This window comes from Phaenicophaeus curvirostris, chromosome 5, assembly GCF_032191515.1.
Source record: "Phaenicophaeus curvirostris isolate KB17595 chromosome 5, BPBGC_Pcur_1.0, whole genome shotgun sequence".
Taxonomy (NCBI): Eukaryota; Metazoa; Chordata; class Aves; order Cuculiformes; family Cuculidae; genus Phaenicophaeus; species Phaenicophaeus curvirostris.
The window spans coordinates 2,260,518-2,280,382 of record NC_091396.1 but is presented as its reverse complement, the minus strand read 5'-3'; the positions used below and the strand labels follow the sequence as shown (position 1 = coordinate 2,280,382).

Below are 19,865 nucleotides of genomic sequence, written 5' to 3'. Positions count from 1 at the left end.
AATAGAATCATAGAATGGTTTAGGTTGGAAGGGACCTCAAAGCTCAGCCAGTTCCACCCCCAGGGACACGTCCCACTGGATCAGGAGCTCCAAGCCCCATGCAACCTGGCCTCGAACACCTCCAGGGATGGGGCAACCAGGACTTCTCTAGGCAACCTGGGTGCTCCTTGGGGCTGAGAATCCCTCTGGAGAAGCTCTTCCACACCTGAGGCAGCTGTGAACCTCTCCTGATGACCCACAGTTGTCGTTTTAATCACTAGCAGCTTTCATTGCACCAGTGATGGGTATTAGCAATAATTACTCTGGGCTATAAATGCTGGTGTCGTTGGAGCTGGGCTGAAACAACTGCTTGTTGTCCTTCAACTGGGCTGTTAAAGATTGTGCTGAACTGACAAGAAATGCTAATTCTTAGCTCTAGTTTGAGGGTTTCCTCCCATGGGCTGAAGGGAGGTTTTGGTGATGATCCCTGTGTTCTTTTGAGATGGAGAGCAGATGCTGAAAAGCCCCTGGTCACCCAACAGGTACCACCAGCATCACCATTATTGCAACCATTGCTGGTGCCACCAGCATCACCAGCACCACCAGCATCATTATTGCAATCGTTACTGGTGCCACCAGCACCACCAGCATCACCATTATTGCAATTGTTGCTGGTGCCACCAGCATCTCCAGCATCACCAACGCTGCCATCGTTGCTAGTACCACCAGCGTCACCATCGTTGCCATCGCACTCTGCCACAGGAGGAATGAGAAACGATGTCCTCTCAGGGATGCTGAGCTCCGAGGAGCCCTGCTACAGGCAGAGGAGAATCCCAGGCCAGCAGAAACCTGCCAGGAGATGGAAGGGAGTCGGAGAATGGGTCGTGGTCTGTGAAGGAGTGTTCCTAATTAGGAGGAGATGAGGAGCCATTCACAAAATGCTGCTTGCGGCTCTTTTGGCAGAAGACACTTCCTTTGTGGGGAAAAACATAGCACGATAAACAAAAACAAGGAAGCTCTGACGTAGCTGCTATTACAAAACCTCTCCCGACCCTCCCACGAATCCACTGTGCCTGGAGGAGCCGTGGGTGCTGTCGAGGGGATCTACGGGAATAGGGCACAGAGAGGAGACGGTGGGACAAGAGCAGGGACCTCCTGGTAACCAGGGGATGTTCTTCATTGTGCAGCTCTCCTGGGAGGATCCGCTTTAGGATGCAAAAGGAGCGTGAGGTGCCAAGACATCGACGTTGATCTGCCCGAGCCCAGCCCTTGCCTGCTGCGTCCCCAAAGGTGACAGTTAAGTGCGATGCTCTTCGTTCCTACCCCACCTTCCTCGCCTCCAGCTTTCACTGGCAGCACCTACGTTCCTCCCACCTTCTCCTGGTGACTGGCAGAGCTCCTCCATGTCCTCTCCCCACCGCCCTGCCCTTGCCTTCTGCATCTTCTGGTGAAGCTCCCTCTCCCTCCGTTCCCGTCTCCCTCCCTGCCCCACCATGTCCACCGCTCCCATCTCCAGCATGTCCCCCTTGCCCTCCACTGATGCCTTCCCAGGTCACGGAGCTGGCGAGGGATTTCATGGCTCGCCCCCGGCTTCTCCAAGCTGCTAACTTGCTGTCCACTCTGACCACAGCCAGGGAACGCGTTCCACAGCCTCCCCAGCATCCAACCATGGAAGGACACCTCATGACCCCACCTCTTGCACCACCTACACTGACAACCAGCGGAGAAGACTCGTGCAGCACAGAGGTCACCACCATGGCCATAGATGGTGTCACACTGCTCATCTGCCTCTCCGGGCTGGTGGGGAACGGGGCCGTCCTCTGGCTCCTCGGCTTCCGCATCCGCAGGAACCCCCTCACCATCTACATCCTCAACCTGGCTGTCGCTGACTTCACCTTCCTCCTCTTCATGGTCACCTCATCCCTCCTCTACATGATGGAGAACGCCTCTTGCTCTCCCGTTGCGCTCCTGAGGTACCTGAGGTGGCTTTTTCTGCTCTCACTTTTCTCCTACAACACGGGCCTCTACCTCCTGACAGCCATCAGCTCCCAGAGGTGCATGTCCATCCTCTGGCCCGGCATTCGCCACACCCAGCGCTTGTCAATCATGGTGTGTGTCCTGCTCTGGGCCTTCTCCATCACCATCATCACCGCAGTGACTTCTCTCTGCTTGTTGTCCAACCAAGAGCACTGCCGGGTAGCTCTCATCTCCATGTACACCCTCAACTTCCTCCTCTTTGCTCCACTCATGGTCATTTCCAGCACAACCCTCTTCATTAAAGTCCAGTGTGACTCCCAGCAGCACCAACCCAGGAGGTTCTACAGCGTTATCTTCCTCACCATCCTCCTCTTCCTCCTCTTTGCTCTTCCTCTCAGCATCTGGAATTTCCTCCAGCAGATCATCTTCACGCCCATGCCCACCCAAGTGGTTTTCCTGCTCGCCTGCATCAACAGCGGCAGCAAACCCTTCATCTACTTCTCGGTGGGGACCTGCCAGAGGGGCTGCTCCTCGGTGTCCCTCCAGGCTGCCTTCCAGAGGGTCTTTGAAGAGCCAGAAGACACCAAGTCATGCAACAATGACACTACGATGGCTGCGCTGGCCCCAGACTGTTGAAGCCTTTCCATCGCTCTGCTTAAGACCCTGGGACATCGATTCCTGGAGTAACCAGATCAATAAATGCCTACAGCCTTCCCCCAAAGTCACCCTCATGTGGTGGAATTCCATTTGCTTCCAAAGAGGAGAGCAGGGACATCACCAAGGTCATTGTGAGAAGGAGGGATGCTCTGCAGGGAGAGTGTTGGGGCTCAGCTTTCCTTCTCCCTGCCAGCCCTCCAGAGGTTTCGAGGAGAACATGTCCCTGAGGACCACGTTCCCATCTCACATGCTATTGGCTTTTTGGAATGAGCGGAGCCCATTCAGCTTCCCGAGCTCCTCTCCCCATCCCACCTCCCTGCACAGCCTCACTGAGCTCTGCTGGCACTACAGGAGGCAGGAGGGGAGCAGAGAGGACCCCTGCCCCTCACCAGGCTCTGCCAGGGCCCCAGCACCCTCCCCCTCCCACCGGTCCCTGCATCTCCTCACAGCCTGATCCCAATAAACAGCATCACACACCCCGAGCCACCTTTGCTCCTGCACCAGCGAAGGATGAAGGACTCTTCTCTGGAACAGGAGCTGACACTGGCCCAGGTTGCCCAGGGAAGCTGTGGCTGCTCCATCCCCGGAGGTGTTCAAGGCCAGGTTGGATGGGGCTTGGAGCTCCTGATCCAGTGGGAGGTGTCCCTGCCCATGGCAAGGGTGGAACTGGCTGGGCTTTGAGGTCCCTTCCAACCCAACCCATTCAATGATTCTGGAATTCTGCCTCTCCCCTGGCTTCACTGGGCTGGAGCATTCCTCATCCTCCAGCAGGTTGGGAGGGTGTAAAGCATGGAGAGGGAGAGTCTGTGGTCCCCAAAGTGGCCACCACCTTCCAGGAGCAGGGTGTCCTGTCTGTTGGCCACCACAGGTTCCATGGGGCATCATCACTTGCCTCCCTGTGGCTCTAACGAGGTCTCAGCTGGTGGAACACAGCGGTGGGGATAGCTCTGGGTGTGCAGGAGGACAGTGCTGGACCCAGAAGCTGGGTGAGATGGCTCCAGACCAGGTGCCATCGTGCCAAGCCTTGGGTGCCCCCAGCACCATGGTGGAGGCAGAGGAAGGGACCCATCCTTGGGCTGCTCTGGGGACGTGCTGAGCTGTCCCACTGGCACCTCTGGGGCTGGTACTGCTCCTGTCCTGATAAATATGGACCCCACCACGCCCTATGCACCCCCCCAGCCAGCCCCACCACATCCCACACCTTCCCACCAGCTCCACCACCTCCCTTTCCCCTCACCACCTTCCCACCAGCTCCACCGCAACCCAAGCCCTTCATGCTACCCCTACCACCTCCTGCCCCCCTGGCCATCTCCACTCTGCCCCACGCCTTCCCACCAGCCCCACCACCTCCCCTTCCCCACCCCGAGGCTCCAGTCCCTCCCCACACACCCCTCCGAAGGGTCTGGGGGCTGTTTCTCAGGGAGATCCCACTCGCAGCCACAGAGGAACGAGAGAGACAGTGGAGTTGGGGCATTTATTGGAGGAGAGGGTGGGGAGGAACCAGGGTTGGGGTGGGGATGGGATGGGGAGTGGGATGGGAATGGACATGGGAAAGGGCAGGGGTTGGAGGTAGATGGGGGTGGGGATGGAGATAGGGGTGGGGATGGATGGAGATAGGGATGGGGGACGGAGATGGATGGGGATGGGGATGGAGGTAGGTAGGGGTGGGGACGGAGATAGATAGGGATGGGGATGGAGATAGATAGGGATGGGGGATGGAGATAGATAGGGATGGGGACGGAGGTGGATGGGGACAGAGATGGATGGGGATGGAGATAGATAGGGATGGGGGATGGAGATAGATGGGGATGGAGATAGGTAGGGGTGGGGATGGAGATAGGTAGGGATGGGGATGGAGATAGGCCCAACCCTGCAGGCCCAACCAGGAGCAAAGGTGGAGAGATGAGTGTGAAGCCAGGGTGGGCAGCGCAGCTGATGTAAGCACGGCGGCCTCTTAGCTGGAGACGGTGGTGACTGCTGTCTCTTCGAAGACCCTCTGGAAGGCAACCTGGAGGGACACCAAGGAGCAGTGCCTCTGGTAGCTTCCCACCAAGAAGTAGATGAAGGGGTTGATGCTGCTGTTGATGCAGGCGAGCAGGAAGATGATCCGGGAAGACACAACGAGGTAGGAGAACAGCTGGAAGAAATTCCAGATGCTGAGGGGGACCCCGAAGGTGAGAAAGAAGAGGATAGTGAGGAAGATAACGATGTAGAGCCTCTTAGGTTGACGCCGCTTGGAGTCGCATAGGACCTTCATGAAGAGGATGACATTGGAAATGACCATGGGTGGGGCAAAGATGAGGAAATTGAGGATGTACATGGAGATGAGAGCTACCCGGCAATGCTCGAAGTCGTACAAGAGGCAGAGAGAAGTCACTGCGGCGATGACGGTGATGGAGAGCGCCCAGAGCAGGGCACACACCATGGCCGACAAGTGCTGGGGGCGGCGGCAACGGTACCAGAGCGGGAAGAGGATGGACACGCACCTCTCGATGCTGATGGACGTCAGGAGGTAGAGGCCCATGTTGTAGGAGAAGAGTGAGAGCAGGTAGATGGTTCTCCGGTACACATTGGGCACGAGGGAGGAGCAGGAGATGTCGTCCATCGCATAGAGGAGGGTCAAGGTGACTGTGAAGACGAGGAAGGTGAAGTCGGACACAGCCAGGTTGAGGATGTAGACGGTGACGGGGTTCCTGCGGATGCGGAAGCCGAGGAGCCAGAGGACAGCCCCGTTCCCCACCAGCCCGGAGAGGCAGATGAGCAGCGTGACACTGTCTGTGGCCATTTTGGTGGCTTCTACCACACACAGGTCTTCTTCATTGATCTCCGGCGCAGGTGATGTGGGAGGTGGGGATGTCTGGTTCAGCTCCATGGTGGGAGGTGGGGTCTCCAGCTGCAGGCAGAGCAGGTGGAGATTTAGTGGGACCCCAAAGGACGTGTCGGGGAGAGGTTCCTGGTGATGTGACGCAGCAGGGATGGGGACAGGGGGGTGATGGGAGGACTGGGGACGCGGCTGCCTCACCAGTGACGGGAGGTGAGTGCAGGGCAGAGGTTGGAGGGGCTGCAGGTGCCCCAAGGAAGGACACGTGTAGGAGCAGCGAGGGGAGCTGCAGGGAGACGCGAGCAGCTCCCTGGAATGGGCTCCGGTCCTGACCCCCTACCTTTCCAGACAGCAGTTGGGGCCACCTCCCAACACGTCCAAGTGGGGCACGTTCCCTCCCTTCAGATCTCCTTGCCACGATCTTCTCGGATGAGCAGAACTGGGGTCTCCACGCCCTCCCTCCGGCTCTCCTTGCCACGATCTTCTCAGATGAGCAGAACTGGGGTCTCCATGCCCTCCCTCTGGCTCTCCTTGCCACGATCTTCTCAGATGAGGAGAACCCAGTCTCCGCACCCTCAGAAGACGTGAGAAGCTCCTCTCTCCTCCAAACCCAGCTGCTCTCTGGGGCGTTTCTGCAAGATCATGGGTCAGGTGGTAAGAGAGCGCTGGGCAGTTTCAGAGACAGAGCTTGCACCAACCGAGCTTCTTCTCCTGACAAGTTTCTTTTGGTCTTGTGGGAGCGGAAATGTTTTGCCCATCGAATACCCCAAAGGATTAATTCTGCTGCAGCAAACATCTTGCTGTGAAAAAATCTCAATGCTTTTAGGATTCAGCCTGATATCTCATTAGACTGGTAATTACTACCTTCCTAATTGTTTTATTGTGCTCTGCACTCCTCTCCCCACCCTATCCTGACGCTGCATCCTTCTGAGATGAGATGTTCATTACTGCATGGATCTGCATTCCAGCCTCCTGGCACGGGAAGGGCTGCAGGGTCTCCTTCAGCTTTCTCGTGCATCAAGCCTGGGTGGGAATTTGGTGTTTGAGCCATCAGTTCAGACTTTCCTCAGCTCATCTTGGGGTTCAGAGCCTGCCCAGACCAGCTGGTACTCACCAAGGGAGCCAAGGTGGGGTGTGGATAGCAAGGGATGAGCCAGAAGCACCCATCCACTTCTACCGGGGTTGATGGAGAAGAGCACTGACCAGAGGAGAAGAGGTCCCGGGGACCTCCAAGCTGGAAAGTGGGGTTTGTGCTCTCTCCTTCCTCTCCAGAGCAGCACCAGCTGCTGTCTGTGTCCTCAACAGCCGTGAGGTGGGGGACACAGCCAGGTTGGTGGGAAAAGCACCCTCCTCGGTGCACTGGTGAGGCCACATCTCAAACACTGGGTTCAATTTTGGGCCCCTCACTCCAAGAAGGACGTTGAGGTTCTGGAGCGAGTCCAGAGAAGGGAACGGAGCTGGGAAAGGGGCTGAAGAACAGGCGTCCTGGGAGCACCTGAGGGACCTGGGGCTGTTTAGCCTGGAGAAGAGGAGGCTGAGGAGAGACCTCATCGCTCTCTGCAGTGCCTGAAAGGAGGTTGTGGTGAGGTGGCTGCTGGGCTCTTCTCCCAAGGGACAAGACAAGAGGAAATGGCCTCAATTTCCACCAGGGCAGGCTCAGATTGGACATTAGGAAAAATTTCTTCACCAAAAGGGTTCTCAGGCACAGGCAGAGGCTGCCCAGGGAGGTGGTGGAGCCATTCTCCCTTGTGCTGTCCCCTGTCCCGTGGGAGAAGAGCCCAGCTCCCTCCTCTCCACAACCTCCTCTCAGGGAGTTGCAGAGAGCAAGGAGGTCTCCCCTCAGCCTCCTCTTCTCCAGGCTGAACCCCCCCAGCTCTCTCAGCCGCTCCTCTTCTTCTCCAGCCCCTTCCCCAGCTCCGTTCTCTTCTCTGCACTCGCTCCAGAGCCTCAACATCCTTCTGGTGGGGAGGGGCCCAGCACTGACCCCAGGATTCGAGGAGCGCTCTCCCCAGGGCCGAGGCCAGAGGGAGAAGAACCTCCCTGGCCCTGCTGGCCACGCCGGGTCTGATCCAAGCCCAGATGCCCTTGGCCTTCTTGGCCCCCTGGGCCCCTGCTGGCTCCTGTTCCACCAACCCCCCCAGGTCCTTCTCCTCCAGGCAGTTTCCAGCCAGCCTTCTCCTAGGCTGGAGCTGCTCAGGGTTGTTGTGCCCCAAGTGCAGGACCCGCCATTTGGCCTCGTTGAACCTCCTGCCGTTGGTCTCAGCCCATGGATCCAGCCTGTTCCGATCCCTTTGGAGCCTCTCAACCCTCCAGCAGACCCACTCTCCCACCCAGCTCAGTGTCAGCCACAAACTCGCTAAGAAGCCCACGGTGCCAGCCGGGTCCTGCCAGGCTGGGTGCCAGGGACAGGGCAGGGCTCACCCCGGGCAGGGTCTGGCACCGCACGTCACCCGGGGTGAGGATCGGGGTGGCACCGTGAGTCACCCCTGCGCCTCCCTCCACCCTGGACTTTGCCTCCCAGCCATAAAACCCCAGGCTGCTGGGAGGCTGGGGCAGCAGCGGGGGCCCCACCTGCAGCAGTCAGGGCGCACACGCGTGTGTCTGCGTGCAGGAGTCAGCAGGATGGAGCTGGGGGCGTGCGAGGAGCTGTGCGAGTGTGGATATGTGCAAGGAGGAGCTGGACGTGCAAGCAGGTCTAGGAGCTGCATGGATGGGATGGTGTCATGTGTGTGTGCGACAGCTGTGTGTGTGCAAGAGAAGCATGTGTGCAATGGAGCTGTGTGTGTGCAAGTGATGTGTGTGTGCAGGAGAAGCATGCGTGCAACAGAGCTGCATGTGTGCAACAGTGCTGTGTGTGCAAGAGAAGCGCGTGTGATGTGGAGCTGCACGTGTGCAACACTGTGTGCCGGAGAAGCATGTGTGATATGGAGCTGCACGTGTGCAACAGTGCTGTGTGTGCAAGAGAAGCACGTGTGATGTGGAGCTGCACGTGTGCAACACTGTGTGCAGGAGAAGCATGCATGATGTGGAGCTGCACATGTGCAACAGTGCTGTGTGTGCAAGAGAAGCATGTGTGATATGGAGCTGCACTTGTGCAACACTCTGTGCAAGAGAAGCACGTGTGATGTGGAGCTGCATGTGTGCAACACTGTGTGCAGGAGAAGCATGCATGATATGGAGCTGCACGTGTGCAACAGTGCTGTGTGTGCAAGAGAAACATGTGCTATGGAGCTGCACGTGTGCAACAGTGCTGTGTGTGCAAGAGAAGCACGTGTGATGTGGATCTGCACGTGTGCAACACTGCATGAGAAGCATATGTGATATGGAGCTGCACGTGTGCAACAGTGCTGTGTGTGCAAGAGAAGCATGTGTGATATGGAGCTGCACGTGTGTGCAAGACTGTGTGTGCAAGAGAAGCACGTGTGCTGTAGAGCTGCACATGTGAAACACTGTGTGTGCAGGAGAAGCATGCGTGATGTGGAGCTGCACGTGTGCAACAGTGCTGTGTGTGCAAGAGAAGCACGTGTGATGTGGATCTGCACGTGTGCAACACTGCATGAGAAGCATATGTGATATGGAGCTGCACGTGTGCAACAGTGCTGTGTGTGCAAGAGAAGCACATGTGATGTGGAGCTGCATGTGTGCAACACTGTGCATGAGAAGCATACGTGATATGGAGCTGCATGTGTGCAACAGTACTGTGTGTGCAAAAGAAGCGCGTGTGATGTGGAGCTGCATGTGTGCAACACTGTGTGTGCAGGAGAAGCATGCGTGATATGGAGCTGCACGTGTGCAACAGTGCTGTGTGTGCAAGAGAAACATGTGCTATGGAGCTGCACGTGTGCAACAGTGCTGTGTGTGCAAGAGAAGCACGTGTGATGTGGATCTGCACGTGTGCAACACTGCATGAGAAGCATATGTGATATGGAGCTGCACGTGTGCAACAGTGCTGTGTGTGCAAGAGAAGCACGTGTGATATGGAGCTGCACGTGTGTGCAAGACTGTGTGTGCAAGAGAAGCTCGTGTGATGTGGAGCTGCATGTGTGCAACACTGCGTGTGCAGGAGAAGCATGCGTGATATGGAGCTGCACGTGTGCAACCGTGCTGTGCGTGCAGCCCCACGCGTGTGCGAGGCGTGGCGGGCGTGCGAGGGCGCCCGTAGGCGTGTGGGCGCCTTGCCCGGCGTCGCCGCGGGCGGGTGCGGTGGGTGCCGCGCCCTGGGCCAGGCGGGTGAGTCCCGATGCCGCGTTCGTCGTCGCCGCCGGCCGCCCCGATGCAGCGGGAACACGGGGGGCAGAGCCAGGGGACCCCCCGAGCCGAGGTCAAGGCCGTCGTGGTGGGCGACGGCGGCTGCGGGAAGACGTCACTGCTGGTGGCCTTCGCCAGGGGGGACTTCCCAAAGGTACCGGACGCGCCATCCCAACGGGGGGACCTGGTGGCCCTGGGCTGCTGCAGCCGATGGGTGGTGGATGTGGGATGGGATGGTAGGGCAGCTGCAGGACATGGGGATGGGGGTGACACCACCTGATGGGGTCTGAAGGAGCTTCCTTTAGAGCTGGATGGAACCTTCTACCTCACCTGGGGGTCATGGGGTGGACAGTGGGGTCTGTCCCACAGCAATGAGTGGTGGATCTGGGATGGAATGGGTACGGCAGCTGCAGGATGTTGGGATGGGGGTGACACCAGCTGATGGGGTCTGAAGGAGCTTCCTTTGGTGGTGGATGGACACCTCTGCCTCACCTGAAGGTCATGGGGTGGAGAGTGGGGTCTGTCCCACAGCGATGGGTGGTGGATGTGGGATGGGACGAGCATCTCCTCTCCCCCCCATTCCCTCTCCTGACCCCATGTACCTCCCATGCCCTGTCCACAAGGGTCCCCTCTGCTGCTGCTCCCACCACTGCCCTTGGGAAGTAGGACTTGTCTGATGTCCCTCTGTCCCCTGCCAGGTCTACGTCCCCACCGTGTTTGAGAAGTACACGGCCTCCCTGGAGGTCGGCGGCAAGCCCGTGACGATCCACCTCTGGGACACGGCAGGTGGGACATGGGACATGGGGCGGGCAGGATTTAGGGAGTGTCCCACACCCATGGGTCAAGCCTTGGAGGCATCTCCCCATGCGCTGAATCATAGAATCATAGAATCAGAGAATCACTAGGTTGGAAGAGACCCACTGGATCATGGAGTCCAACCATTCCCATCAATCACTAACCCATGGCCCTCAGCACCTCGTCCACCCGGCCCTTAAACCCCTCCAGGGAAGGGGACTCAACCCCCTCCCTGGGCAGCCTCGGACACTGCCCGATCACCCTTGCCAGGAAATATTTCTTCTAGATGTCCATCCTGAACCTCCCTGGTGGAGCTTGAGGCCATTCCCTCTCGTCCTGTCCCCTGTCCCTTGGGAGAAGAGCCCAGCTCCCTCCTCTCCACAACCTCCTCTCAGGGAGCTGCAGAGAGCAAGGAGGTCTCCCCTCAGCCTCCTCTTCTCCAGGCTGAACCCCCCCAGCTCTCTCAGCCGCTCCTCTTCTTCTCCAGCCCCTTCCCCAGCTCCGTTCTCTTCTCTGCACTCGCTCCAGAGCCTCAACATCCTTCTTGTGGGGAGGGGCCCACAACTGACCCCAGGATTCGAGGAGCAGGACCCGGCATTTGGCCTCGTTGAACCTCCTGCCGTTGGTCTCAGCCCAAGGATCCAGCCTGTTCAGATCCCTTTGGAGCCTCCTGACCCTCCAGCAGATTCACGCTCCCACCCAGCTTAGTGTCGTCTGCAAACTTGCTCAGGGTGCACTCGATGCCTTCATCCAGGTCATTGATAAAGACACTGACCAGGGCTGGACCCAGCCCTGAGCCCTGGGGACACCACTTGTGACCGGCCTCCAGCTGGAGTTAACTCCAGTTCCCACCACTCTCTGGGCCCTCCAGCCAACCAGTTTTCCACCCGGGAGAGTGTGCGCCTGGCCATGGGAGATGGGGGGTTGACCCATAGCTGGCTGGTCCCCAAGGTTGTCCCGTTAGCACCCTCTTTGTCCCTCAGCTTGGAGGAGCAGAGGTGCTCCCAGGCTGGTGGAACCAGTAGTGAACTGGTGGGTAACTGGTTTGCTACTCCACCCGGCAGGGCAGGAAGACTACGACAGGCTTCGCCCGCTGTCCTACTCGGACGCCAACGTTGTCCTCATCTGCTTTGATGTCACCAACCCCAACAGCTACAACAACATCGTAACGAAGGTAACGAAGCCCCCCGCCGCCCCATGTGTCCTCTTCGTGGGAGGTGGCGTGGACTGGGAGCTGCTTCCCACCCGTGTCCCCATCCCCGGGGTGACACGCGTGTCCCCCGCAGTGGTACCCGGAGGTGAACCACTTCTGCAAGGGCATCCCGGTGCTGCTGGTGGGCTGCAAGACTGACCTGCGGCAGGACCAGGAGGTGCTGCGCAAGCTGAAGGAGGGACGCCTGGAGCCCATCTCCTACCAGCAGGTGAGTTCCACCCCCTCCATGGGCTGGAGATGCCTTCAGGATGGGTTGGATGGGGAATTGGAGACCCCAGAGGGGTCTAACCCCACGGTTCCCCACAGGGTGAGGCCATGGCCCGGCAGGTCCACGCCGTGTCCTACTTGGAGTGCTCGGCCAGGTTCCAGGAGAACGTCCGGAACATCTTTGCAGCAGCTTGTGGTGCTGCCCTCAGAGCTGCTCGCCGAAGCCAGCACAGGAGGAGACCCAAGAGGGGCTGCATGATCTGCTGAACCCCCAGCTCCTGGCAGAGACCTGGGACCTGCTGCTGTCCCCATCCTTGGCTTGGGGCATTATCCTCATTCCTCATCCTTCACTTGGAGCACCATCTTTGTTCTCAGCTGCTGTCCCTCATCCTTGGCTTGGGGCACCTTCTTCATTCCCCATCCTTGGCTTGGGGCACCTTCTTCACTCCCCATCCTTGGTTTGGGGCACCTTCTTCACTCCCCATCCTTGGCTTGGGGCACCTTCTTCACTCCCCATCCTTGGCTTGGGGCACCTTCTTCACTCCCCATCCTTGGCTTGGGGCACCTTCTTCACTCCCCATCCTTGGTTTGGGGCACCTTCTTCGTTCTCCATCCTCAGCTTGAGGCACCTTCTTCATTTCCAGCTGCTGTCCCTCATCCTTGGCTTGGGGCACCTTCTTCATTCCCCATCCTTGGCTTGGAGCACCACCTTCAATCCCCATCCTTGGCTTGGGGTACCATCTTCATTCCCAGCTGCTGCCAGACCTTCTCCACCACCACCAGCCCAACTCTGGCCACCACTAGCCCTCCTCTGCCACACTCCCGTCCCCCCGCAAGCTGTGCTGCGGGGCTGGCGCCGCCGGCTGGCATGGGATACCAGCAAGAAGGCATCTCCTGGGCATGAAGAAACCATCCCACCAGGGACCACAGCGTCCGAGCGTCCCCTGCCCAGCTCCTCGCTCCGGGGACAGACGGGGCATGGGAGCAGAGAACTGATTTTGGGGGGTTCCCCTTCCCGCTGGCAGGCCAGCCGGGGACACAGGGACATGGGGTGACGTTGGGGTCTTCTCTCATTAAAGATCAACCCTCGTCACCGCGACATGGGCCTCGTGGGCAGCAGCAGCCCCAGCACGGGATGGGGTGCTGCATGGATATAGGGGTGCAGGCGTGTGCTGCTCACATATAGGTGTGTGTGCTGCATGGATATAGGTGTGCATGGTGTGTGCTGCATGTATATAGGGGTTTTGCTGCACGTATATAGCTATGTATGCATGTGTGCTGCACGTATATAGCTATGTATGCACGTGTGACCTATGTATATAGCTATGTATGCATGTGTGCTCCACTTATATAGCTATGTATGCACGTGTGACCTATGCATATAGCTATGTATGCATGCGTGCTGCATGTATATAGCTATGTATGCACGTGTGACCTATGTATATAGCTATGTATGCATGTGTGCTCCACTTATATAGCTATGTATGCACGTGTGACCTATGCATATAGCTATGTATGCATGCGTGCTGCATGTATATAGCTATGTATGCATGTGTGCTGCATGTATATAGCTATGTATGCATGTGTGCTGCACGTATATAGCTATGTATGCACGTGTGACCTATGTATATAGCTATGTATGCATGTGTGCTCCACTTATATAGCTATGTATGCACGTGTGACCTATGCATATAGCTATGTATGCATGCGTGCTGCATGTATATAGCTATGTATGCACGTGTGACCTATGTATATAGCTATGTATGCATGTGTACTGCACGTATATAGCTATGTATGCACGTGTGACCTATGTATATAGCTATGTATGCATGTGTGCTGCACATATATAGCTATGTATGCACGTGTGACCTATGTATATAGCTATGTATGCATGCGTGCTGCATGTATATAGCTATGTATGCATGTCTGCTGCACATATATAACTATGTATGCGTGTGCTGCACGTACATAGCTACGTATGCATGTCTGCTCCATGTATATAGCTATGTATGCATGTGTGCTGCACGTATATAGCTATGTATGCATGTCTGCTGTATGTATCTAGCTATGTATGCATGTGTGCTGCATGTATATAGCTATGTATGCATGTCTGCTGCACATATATAGCTATGTATGCATGTGTGCTGCACGTATATAGCTACGTATGCATGTGTGCTGTATGTATATAGCTATGTACGCATGTGTGCTCTATGTATATAGCTATGTACGCATGCCTGCTGAGCTACATATGCATGTGTGCTCCATGTATATAGCTATGTATGCATGCCTGCTGCACGTATATAGCTATGTATGCATGTGTGCTGTATGGATATAGCTATGTATGCATGTCTGCTGCACATATATAGCTATGTATGCATGTCTGCTCCACATATATAGCTATGTATGCATGCCTGCTGCACGTATATAGCTATGTATGCATGTGTGCTGCACGTATATAGCTATGTATGCATGTCTGCTCCACATATATAGCTATGTATGCATGTCTGCTCCACATATATAGCTATGTATGCATGCCTGCTGCACGTATATAGGTATGTATGCATGCCTGCTGCACGTATATAGCTATGTATGCATGTCTGCTCCACATATATAGCTATGTATGCATGCCTGCTGCACGTATATAGCTATGTATGCATGCCTGCTGCATGTATCTAGCTATGTATGCATGTCTGCTCCATGTATATAGCTATGTATGCATGCGTGCTGCACGTATATAGCTATGTATGCATGTCTGCTCCACATATATAGCTATGTACGCATGTGTGCTGTATGTATATAGCTATGTCTGCGGCAGCTGAGGGGGCGTGGCCATGGGGGCGTGGCCAATCAGTGCGCAAGGCGTAAGGGGCGTGGCCAATGACGCGAGTGGGCGTGGCCTCGCAGACGGGACCCAATCGCGCTGCGGGAGGCGGGAAGGGGCGTGGCCACGCCTCTGGGGTCGGGGAGCCAATCACTGATCGGCGCTCACGGGTGGGGGCGTGGCCAACCCCGCATCTGCGCATGCGCATTCCTGGGGGGGTTACTAAGCGGGGGCGGGCGTGATCGAAGAGGGGGCGTGGCCACGCGTGGGCGGGGATCCAATCGCTGCGCGCAGGGGGTTGGGGGCGTGGCTAATCCCGGCGCCTCCGGGCGCATGCGCGTTGCTCGGAGGCGGTGACTCCACGGAAGGGGCGTGGCCAAGAGGGGCGCCGAGCCAATCGCCGTGCGCAGGGGGGGTTGGGGGCGTGGCCATTTGGGGTGTGACCCACGGGGCGGGCAGCCAATCGCTGTGTTGCGCCAGCAGAGTGGGCGTGGTCAAGGCGGGGCGCGGGCAGTCGGGGGCGTGGCCAGGAGGGGGCGTTTCTAGGGGGGAGGGGGCGCAGAGCCAATCGCCGCGCTGCATGCAGTCACTGGGGGCGTGGCCAACCGGAGAGGGCGTGGCCACAGCGGGCGGCGAGCCAATCGCTGTGCTTCGCGCTGCACTTGGGGGGCGTGGCCAATGAGACAGCGGGCTGTGTGGGCGTGGCCTGTAGGGGGGCGTGGCTTTTAGGGAGTGGGCGTGGTAACGAGGGGGCGTGTCTCTTCGCTCTGCGCGCGCGCGCGCTCGCGAGGAGGCGGGTCCGCGCGGCGCATGCGCGTTGCGGCGGGGCGGGCGGGGCGGGGCTGAGGGGGAGGATGAGGAGGGGGGTATGGAGGGGAGGGGGGGGGGTGTCTCGGTGCGGGCTGCGCATGCGCGGCGCCGCGGCCGGGTCAGTGTGTATGTGAGAGGCTGACGGGTTCAAAATGGCGGCGGCGGCTCCTGTGTGAGCAGTGGGGCTCGCGTCCCGGCCGAGGCCGGCGGGGAGGGACGGGGATGGGGACGGAGCGGGGGTTACGCGCTGTTAACGGGGAGGAAGGAGCGGCGCCGGGGCCCGTGTCGCTGTCAGCGCCCGCGGGGCTCTGGGGGAGAGGGCGGTGGGGGTGTGGGGGAAACTGAGGCAGCGCGGGGGGGAGCGATGGTGGCTTGACTCCGGGGTGTTGTTTTTCCCCGCTCCTTCTCCTCGTCCTCGCCCGTTTCTCCCCGTCTCGGCGGTAGAAGAGGACAAAGGCGCCGGAGAGACCTGGTGAGAGCGGGGTGCGGGGGTGCCGGGGGGGGGTGGGGTGGGGGTGAGGAGGGGGGGTGCTGTTTGCCACCGCCTGGAGTTTCCTCGAGTCCCCAGAGGAGGCCAAGCGGCTCCCCCCTCACCTCGGGGGCGTCGGGATGCGGGGTGGGGGCAGCTCTGGGGCAGCGGGGTCCTCACTGACAGCTCCCCCGGCGCTGACGGCCCCGGCTCGCTTTGTTCTGTCCAAGCTGGGCTGCCTCCCCCCTGCCCCGGGAGAGGAAAGGACCGGGCTGGGGCTGGGGGGCTCCCTCCAGGGGTCCCTCCGGGGCTGGGGGCTCCCCACGGGGCTGGAGCTGGGGCTGAGGGTTCCCCCCGGCGTTGGGGGCTTCCCCCGGGGCTGGAGCTGGGGCTGAGGGTTCCCCCTCGTAGCTGGGGTCTCCCCCCAGAGCTGGGGTTGGGGCTGGGGTCTCCCCCCGGGGCTGGGGTTGGGGCTGGGGTCTCCCCCCGGAGCTGGGGTTGGGGCTGGGGGCTCCCCCCGGGGCTGGGGTTGGGGCTGGGGGCTCCCCCCGGGGCTGGGGTTGGGGCTGGGGTCTCCCCCCGGGGCTCCCCACAGGGCTGGGGTCTCCCCCCAGAGCTGGGGTTGGGGCTGGGGGCTCCCCCCGGGGCTCCCCACAGGGCTGGGGGCTCCCCCCGGGGCTGGGGTTGGGGCTGGGGGGTCTGCCCTGCGCGGGCTATACGAGCAGGAGAGCTGCGTCCCGCTCCAGGGGTGGATAAACCGAGTTTGGGAAGTGTAGAAAAACTGGGAGAGCTGGGGAGCATCATCCTGAGGCACCGGGCAGTGAGGATGGGGGAGAGGCTGGTGGGGATGGAGATATCGGCGGGGTCAGGGACAGGGCTGGGGAGGCACCGGTGAAGACAGAAATGGGAATGGGGAGATGCCAGCAGGGATAGGGATGGGGAGGGGGTGGAAAGACACCATCAGGAACGGGGATAGGGACGGGGAGGTGCCAGCGGGAACATGGAATGGGAGACGCCAGTGGGGACTGGGATGGGGAGTCACCATTGGGAATGGGAACTGGGATGGGGAAACATCAGCTGGGACAGGGACTGGGATGGGGAGATGCTATTGGGAATGGGGACTGGGATGGGAGATGCTTTTGGGAATGGGAACAGGGATAAAAAGACACCATCTGGGATGAGGAGATGCCAGCAGGCACGGAGATGGTGACAGGGTTGGAGAGATGCCGATGGAGACTGGGGTGGGGAGATGCCTATGGGGATGGGGACTAGGATGAGGAGACACCAGTGGGATGGGGAGATGCTGATAGGGAGACACCAGCGGGGATAGGGATGAGGAGGTGTGGAGGAATGGAGGTGCCGATGGGGACGGGGAGACACTGGCAGGGATGGGGTTGGCGTTGGGAAGATGCTGGCAGGGGGATGGGGAGATGATGATAGGGAAGGGGAGATCCTAGCAGGGGGTGGGAGACACGGATGAGGAGACACCAGTGGGATGTGAACCATTCTGCTGGTAAATCCTTGCTCAGAGGGGCAGGGAAGAGCAGGACAAAACAAGTTCTCTCCGCACTATGGTAGCGGTTCCGTAACGCTACCTGGGGTGGCGGATCCCTTCCCTGAAGGTCTGGGCATAGACATGGGGATTAAAAGCTGCAACGTAGCCGGGCTTTGGTTTCATTTGATTCCTTTAAAGAAACCAAAAGTTTAGGTGCTATCTGATGCCTTGGGAGGTTTTCCCATGTTATTGTGTGGTGTCACAAGGTGGCAGATTTGGAGATCCGAGCGTGTGGGTCTTCTAAGATAAGAGTTAGTGCCCTCCTCGCAGGTGATGTTCTGTACTGTGTAGCCCTCCCGAGTGACACCGCTCAGGGTATCCAGAGGATGGTGGTCGCGTTGTTCGCAGAAGTTGGTTCTCTAACATGTTTTCTTGTACTTTGGGGGACCCAGGCTGCTCTCTAACTGCCATCAAGTGTTTGACAGCAGCTTGTCTGTTCCATATCCCGATGTGGGCAAGCTGAGCTGCTCCCTGTGCTGGTTTTAGTGCAGAGCAGAGGTCTCTTCCCGATGGGAGACCTGAAGCTCATGTCATGTTACAGAACAGCTGGTAGAGTCATTTACCCTAGGTCATGCCTAAAGTTAGAAGGGGAGTGGTAAAAGTTGAGGTGGGCTCTTCCACCGTGTTCAGTTAATGCTGTACAGTCGGACAGAATCGGCCTCAAAATGAGCAAAGAAATCAAGGATGTAGGTGCCTCGTGTCTGCGTGCCCTGCCTCACTCTTTCCCTCTGCCTTCAAAGGATGAAGAGGAGGAAGACAGCAGTCCTGGAGTGTCCTTCTCGCTCTCTTCAGAAGAATCGGAGATGGAGCCTGAGGAAGAAAGGATCCGTTACAGCCAAAGACTGGTCAGTATTGGCCCTAAACAACAAGATTTTGTTCCTGGCTCTGTTGTAACTGGAGAAAAGAAAAGTCTTTTACTGGCAACAGGTTTAAACAACCCCAAAAAAGTGTCATGATGGATCCCTGCAAGAGGTTTAAACAACCCAAAAGTGTTGTGGTGGATCCCTGCAAGGGCTTTAAACGACCCAGGAGTGTTGTAGTGAATGGCTGTGGCAGGTTTCAATGACCCAGAAGTGTTGTGGTGGATCCTTGTAGCCTGTCCAGAAGTTTTGTCTCAGCTGGTGGTGGGTTGGGTGGCTCTGTGGTTCCTGTTTGTGCCACAGAGTTTGCCCTAATGAGGGGCACTTGGCTCCTGAGCTCCAGGAGAGGAGAGGATCGGAGGCTGAGGCTGGGTAAGACGCTGTGCGAAGCTGCTGGATAGAGATATGAAGCGAGTGTCGGCTTAATTTCTGGCAAACAGGTTTCCTCCATGTGTTTGTAACAAGCAGAGAAGCTGAAACGCTGTGTGTTACCATTATGTTGGCCTGGACTTGATTTGGGCGTGCTGTGAAATCTGAGAAAACCAGCTTTGGCTTCAAGCTCAAATGCACATGGCTTCTCCTGGTGTTTTCTTTCGGAGGGAGCTGTTCCAACACTCGGGTCCTGGTTAGGACCTGTCGGGAGCTCTGGCCTCCCTGATGTTTGTGCCGCCAGTCGGGCCTGTGTGACGCCACGACTGTGAACGGTTTGGGAGCAGCTGCTCTGCGAGTTTGTGATGATATTCCCAGAGATCCCAAGGAAGGAGGGAAGCTGCTGTGTCTCCTGAAGTTGGTTTCACGTTGGTTTGAGGAGTCCTAAAACCCCTGCGAAGGGTGAGTGTCAGCTGTGTGATAACTGAAGCTGTGATGGAGTTCCACTCCGAGTCACAGCCTCGCGTGCAGCCTCACTTTCAAGGTGCTCTCTAGAAAGGTAAATCCTTATCCTTTAATGCTCTGAAATCATTCGTCGCGAGGCAGTGTGGAGCTTGGCGTTAAGCTTTGCCCTCAACAGCGAACGATTCTCGTTGCTCTTCAGGGAGCTGAAGGCAGAGAAGAAGCACTGGGGAGCTGAAGCCAGAGAACAGGCACTTGGGAGCTGTAGCCAGCATGTGCTTTGCAGGTGGCCTGGTGACAGGAATCCTTTAGGGAGGGTAGGAACCATTACTCCAGTGCTGAAAAGGAGGATGCTGCACTAGGTGTGCCTGCTTCAGGAACCTGAATTCACTCTGATTTGACGTGGTTTTCAATCTTTTTCTCTTTTTCAAGAGGGTGCTAACAAGAAAAACCCGACCTCAACCCAAACTGTAACTCATCTGTGGGCTCTTCAGGGTGGCTCCTGTATCCCAAACGCTTTGGTGGTTGTGTTCCTTCGGCGATGCTGCTAAAAAGCAGGAGTCCTACCTCCTCCTGACACCCTTGTTTCCACAACCATGCGGCTCAAGGTGCTGGTTTGACT

The 19,865-nt window shown here is 57.9% G+C and overlaps 4 protein-coding genes across 6 annotated transcripts in view; 3 read left to right on the top strand and 1 right to left on the bottom strand.

The window, feature by feature from the left end:
• Positions 1-832: 832 nt before the first annotated feature.
• On the top strand, positions 833-3,037 carry LOC138720910 (mas-related G-protein coupled receptor member H-like). Of its 3 annotated transcripts, none has more exons than XM_069857336.1 (2): positions 833-1,275; positions 1,610-3,037. In XM_069857336.1, the coding sequence occupies exon 2, from the start codon at positions 1,648-1,650 to the stop codon at positions 2,590-2,592; it is 945 nt and encodes a 314-aa protein (XP_069713437.1). In that variant the 5' UTR covers positions 833-1,275; positions 1,610-1,647; the 3' UTR covers positions 2,593-3,037. The 3 variants fall into 3 exon arrangements, with proteins under 3 accessions (XP_069713437.1, XP_069713435.1, XP_069713436.1); XM_069857334.1 differs by having other exon boundaries at positions 834-1,269; XM_069857335.1 differs by having other exon boundaries at positions 834-1,280; positions 1,614-3,037.
• Positions 3,038-4,488: 1,451 nt separating this feature from the next.
• Positions 4,489-5,734, bottom strand: LOC138720911 (mas-related G-protein coupled receptor member H-like). The gene has a single exon (XM_069857337.1). The coding sequence runs from the start codon at positions 5,483-5,485 to the stop codon at positions 4,568-4,570; it is 918 nt and encodes a 305-aa protein (XP_069713438.1). The 5' UTR covers positions 5,486-5,734; the 3' UTR covers positions 4,489-4,567.
• A 3,955-nt stretch (positions 5,735-9,689) lies between these two features.
• On the top strand, positions 9,690-12,266 carry RHOD (ras homolog family member D). The gene is made up of 5 exons (XM_069857343.1): positions 9,690-9,836; positions 10,381-10,468; positions 11,542-11,651; positions 11,764-11,898; positions 11,997-12,266. The coding sequence occupies exons 1-5, from the start codon at positions 9,708-9,710 to the stop codon at positions 12,162-12,164; spliced, it is 630 nt and encodes a 209-aa protein (XP_069713444.1). The 5' UTR covers positions 9,690-9,707; the 3' UTR covers positions 12,165-12,266.
• Positions 12,267-15,615: 3,349 nt separating this feature from the next.
• KDM2A (lysine demethylase 2A) overlaps positions 15,616-19,865 on the top strand; it is a 50,023-nt gene continuing 45,773 nt past the window's right edge. The window contains exons 1-3 of the mRNA XM_069857344.1: positions 15,616-15,700; positions 15,973-16,000; positions 18,293-18,397. Coding sequence (XP_069713445.1) covers positions 15,681-15,700; positions 15,973-16,000; positions 18,293-18,397 — 153 coding nt within the window. The 5' untranslated portion in view covers positions 15,616-15,680. The remainder of the gene's footprint in view (positions 15,701-15,972; positions 16,001-18,292; positions 18,398-19,865) is intronic.